This window comes from Homarus americanus, unplaced genomic scaffold, assembly GCF_018991925.1.
Source record: "Homarus americanus isolate GMGI-L3 unplaced genomic scaffold, GMGI_Hamer_2.0 scaffold50165, whole genome shotgun sequence".
NCBI classification, from domain to species: domain Eukaryota; kingdom Metazoa; phylum Arthropoda; class Malacostraca; order Decapoda; family Nephropidae; genus Homarus; species Homarus americanus.
Window position 1 is genome coordinate 8,275 of NW_024748747.1, and position 4,526 is coordinate 12,800.

Genomic DNA, 4,526 nt, shown 5'->3' on the forward strand with positions numbered 1-4,526 from the left:
ATTTGATAAAACATAATTTCAATGTCACCAAACCTAACCTAATCCAACTTAACTAATCTAACGTAACCTAACTTAACTGGTAAAAATCGGACAACTTAAAATCATTAAATTCGCTGGATGTCCAAAAAGATAATGATATCATCAATTCTATTTACTTTAGAAGGACTTATTCATTTTTGTTGAAATCATGGACATACTGTCAATGGCAAAGTTAATTAATATCACCACTCCAACTGTTGGCCCAAACAAGTCGTAAAGTAGTTCTTTCTTGTAATACATTGAGTCACGAAGGGAATAAAAAAATAAAACATGAATTTAGATCACTGAATTTATCTTATTAGTAGCAAATTGTGGTTAAACTGATACACAAATGAAACATGCCTGGGAAGTGCCTAGCCCTAGTTACCTGGCATATTTGGACTTATTAAAATATGAACTCTAGGCTAATAAGTAATTATACTAAGGAAATAATTATTTTGGTAGTGCTGGACGGTTATTAATTGCGCTCATTACGAAAAGTGGGTCGATATTAATTCTGATAAAGGACGTCCATCGACCATCACCGGTCCGATTAATTACCCAAATGTAGCCGCAATGAAGTCAAATAATGGTCCTACATGAATAAATCGGACTGCTAATCACTTCTCGACTAGTATTTAGTGTCACAAAGTCACAAAAAATTGGAAAACTTACTTTAATCTGAGTTAATAGATCGCGTGCATGTACCGAGGGAGCGAGTAATTACCCAAATGCACCCAAATGTAGCCGCAATGAAGTCAAATAATGGTCGTACAAGCGTAAATCGGGCTGTGAATCACTTCTTGATTATTATTTGGTGTCATAAAGTCACAAAAAATTGGTAAACTTAATTTAATCTGAGTTGTGTTGTGTTAGGTTAGGTTAGATACATGCACTCGATCTATTAACTCGGATTAAATTAAGTTTACCAATTTTTTGTGACTTCGTGACACCAAATACCAGTCGAGAAGTGATTGGTAACCCTATTCATGTAGGACCATTATTTGACTTCATTGCGGCTACATTTGGGTAATTAATCGGACCCACCATCACGGATGGACCAGTTTGGATTCACCTGGCATTGGTTACCCGGCATATTTGGACTTATTAAAGTGTGAAATTTATGCTACAAAGTGGTTATACTAAGAAAATAATTATTTTGGTAGTGCTGGCCTGTTATTAATTGCCCTCATTACGAAAATTGGGTCGATATTAATTCTGATAAGGACGTCATTCACCATCCCAGAGGAAGCTGTTCTCACCACTCTTCAAATAGACCATTTACGACTTTTTTTTACTTTAATTTGATTTCAATACATTTCTACACATAAATTAGTTGTATTAGTTATCTTAAAGGCTTACCTTTTATGATGGTTAGGCGAATTTGGAGGATATAAACGGCAATGAGACAAGTAGAGGCTGGTGGCATGTGCTGTTCTATATGGAGTATATCATATAACAAATATTATTCCTTTGCAGATTTATACATTTTATGTCCATCCAAATCAATTTTCTTTCTTTTGGGAGTACTACACCACGGCTGATCTGGCATATGGGCCTTAGTAACATATAGAACATTAAAGCACACGGATTAATTAAAGTTTCACCAATAGTCTGGGCCTTCTTCTTCTTCTTCTTCTTTGGTATTTCAATGGAAACCTCATATGATGCCTCAACTACACTTAAGTTCTGCTTCAGCTTACTAGGCTTCATGGAATCGTTCCCCAACACAACACACACTGAGGTTCCTCGAGGCCATCAGCGAGGATTGATGTTAATCCCTAGTTAATGTATATTCATAATTGTACTTCCGCTTCTTAACACTGGCAACCATCGAAATTGTAAGGAAATTATAAAAAAATACAATGCCAAACAGACATACATGAATGATATAGACTAATAATTATAATAATTAAAAACAGAAATTTAAGACAAGGGTGAATAATTTATTGTTAGTATTTTCCCCCTAAATGCCTTATAATACGAAAACTATATGAATATGCACTTTCCTTTAAAAATTGGCTAAATTATGCATTTGTATATGCAAATACATAATTATTCGGGCCATAGAATTTATCGCCATTCGCCACCTTGTCATTCAGTCACAAATGAAAACACAATGCACTCGACTTTTTAAACAATATACAGTACACACTTTTAGACTCACATATTAGCTGTAGCTGAGTGTGTATTTCTCTGTCATCAAATTATATCAAAATTATTCAAGCAAACTAGTAAGAAAAAACAAAGTTGCAATGTAACGTCAAATGAGCAGACAGGAGCGTTACCTACTAATCACACGTTTAGATCACGACTGGTTATTTGAACAGTGTTGCCAACTGTACTGTTCCAAGCGTATAGTCATTGGAGTTTGTGTACAAGTATAAGTGTGAGATGGTGTAGCCTATGTGTGTTAATTCCTGTTCTGTACATTTCAGGTATTGGTGCCTTCTGTATTGAGACAATAAACACCATCTCACACATATACTAGTACACAAACTCCAATGACTATACGCTTGGAACCCTAACCCGCTGGAATGCAAGGTAGGTAGATACCTACCTTGCTGGAATGTAACTGTACAGATAATAGCATGTGTTACCCTCTTTATATGTAGGCCTACCGTATATAGATATATAGACAATTTAACTGATTAAGATATATATAAATAGATAGAATGATAAATATAGAAAGTATGGGATGGGTTGGAGAAAGGAAACTCACAATGTGCTCTCTGTATACATATTATATTGGATGTACAATGCAGCTTGGTGGCTGGTGCTGGGAGGAGGCAGCGTGGTTACAAGCGTGAATAGGGAGAGCTGGTTGGTGAGGGTGCTCAAAGGAGGACCAGCTTGTGGGTCGCCATGCTCGCCGGCGGGAGCGGTGGAGGTGGTGTTACTTGAGGACTGGCTGTAGGTAGAAAGAGAGGTAGGTCACCACGAGGTCAGGTCTTATATAGCGGAGGTAGGCGTGGCTTAATAGTTGACCTCCGTCATGTAAGGCGGCGCTGGTTGACCTAGACCACGAGGCATACACTGGGGAATTCACGGGGTCGGCTACTCAGCGACAAATAGCGTTTGTAGGGGAGGAATCCACTACAACCCTTCATGAATTTGGCCAGCCTTGAGTATTCTCGAAAGTCGACTTGGCATCTGGCTATTGACCACATTCCAAACATTTCATGGTAGATTCAAGTGGCTGCACCTACCTTTTGGCCTTAATGATTTCTCAGAAAAATTTCAGAAGCGATTACTTGAGACACTAGCAGGTTTGAAGGAACTATGCACAAATAGAGAAAGAGATGCTGGCAGTCGTCTATGGTCTTGAGAAATTTCATCATTACACATATGGTCGCTTCGTTAATGTAATTACAGACCACAAACCTTTTGTTAACATAAGAGACAAGTCTCTGTTTCGTGCTCCCAAACGTTTACAAGCAATGCTAATGAGAACTCAAGAGTACCACTATAAATTATGCCACAAATCAGGCAAAGACATCCCTGTGGCTGATGTTTTATCTAGAGCCCCAGTAGATGAACCTCAGGAAATCATGCCATCTATTCATAACTTGACTGACACTCCCTTCAAACCAGGCAGGCTGTGTAAAGTTAGAGAGGCCATTGACAAAGATGAAATACTGAGTCAACTGAAGGTAGTTGTTTTGAAAGGTTGGCCAGCTAACAAAAGTGATGTTCTTGTGAGAGTGTCACCTTATTTCAGCTACAAAGATGAGATAACTGTTCAAGATGGTGTGTTGTTATGGGGAGAGAGGGTTATAATTCCCAGCACACACAGGGATGAAATTAAATGCAAGCTACATGCGGTCTATTCAGGAATAAACTCATATCTGAGACGTGCCAGGGAGCTGATTTTCTGGCTCGGCATGTCTTCTGAGAATAGGCAGTACATAGAATCATGTGACATCTGTGCTTCTTCAGCTAGCAGATAGACCCTGGAGCCACTATACATGCATGACGTACCAGACCATCCATGGAAAAAAGTAGGGACAGACACATTCACAATCAAGCGTCGAGACTATTTAGTTACTGTAGACGATTTTAGTCAGTTTATTGAGGTTGACTACTTACCTATGTCTGACTCTGAGACTGTTGTTTACAAACTTAAAACTCATTTTGCTCATCATGGCATACCTGCTACTCTGATCAGTGATAATGGACAGCAGTTCACATCGCAACACTTCCAGCAGTTTACCCGAGCTTGGAACATCTCCCATGAGACGTCAAGTCCAGGAAATAGTAAGGCTAATGGAGCAGCTGAAGCAGCTGTGAAGACTGTGATGGGAATGATGAAGCAGTGCTTGAAGGCAAAAGAAGACCTGTACCTCGGACTTCTGAACATCCGAAACACCCCACAAGGACTGAACACAAGTCCTGCACAACGACTAATGGAGAGGAGGATGAAGACGCTGGTGCCCACAAATGATCCCCTACTGAAGCCCAAACAATGTTCTCTGGACAAAGACATGACTAATGTAGAACAAGAATAG

The 4,526-nt window shown here is 39.0% G+C and overlaps 1 protein-coding gene across 1 annotated transcript; it reads left to right on the forward strand.

The window, feature by feature from the left end:
- The first annotated feature begins 3,986 nt into the window (after window positions 1-3,986).
- On the forward strand, window positions 3,987-4,526 carry LOC121880403 (uncharacterized protein K02A2.6-like). The gene has a single exon (XM_042387593.1). It carries the CDS (start codon window positions 3,987-3,989, stop codon window positions 4,524-4,526), a length of 540 nt encoding a protein of 179 aa, XP_042243527.1.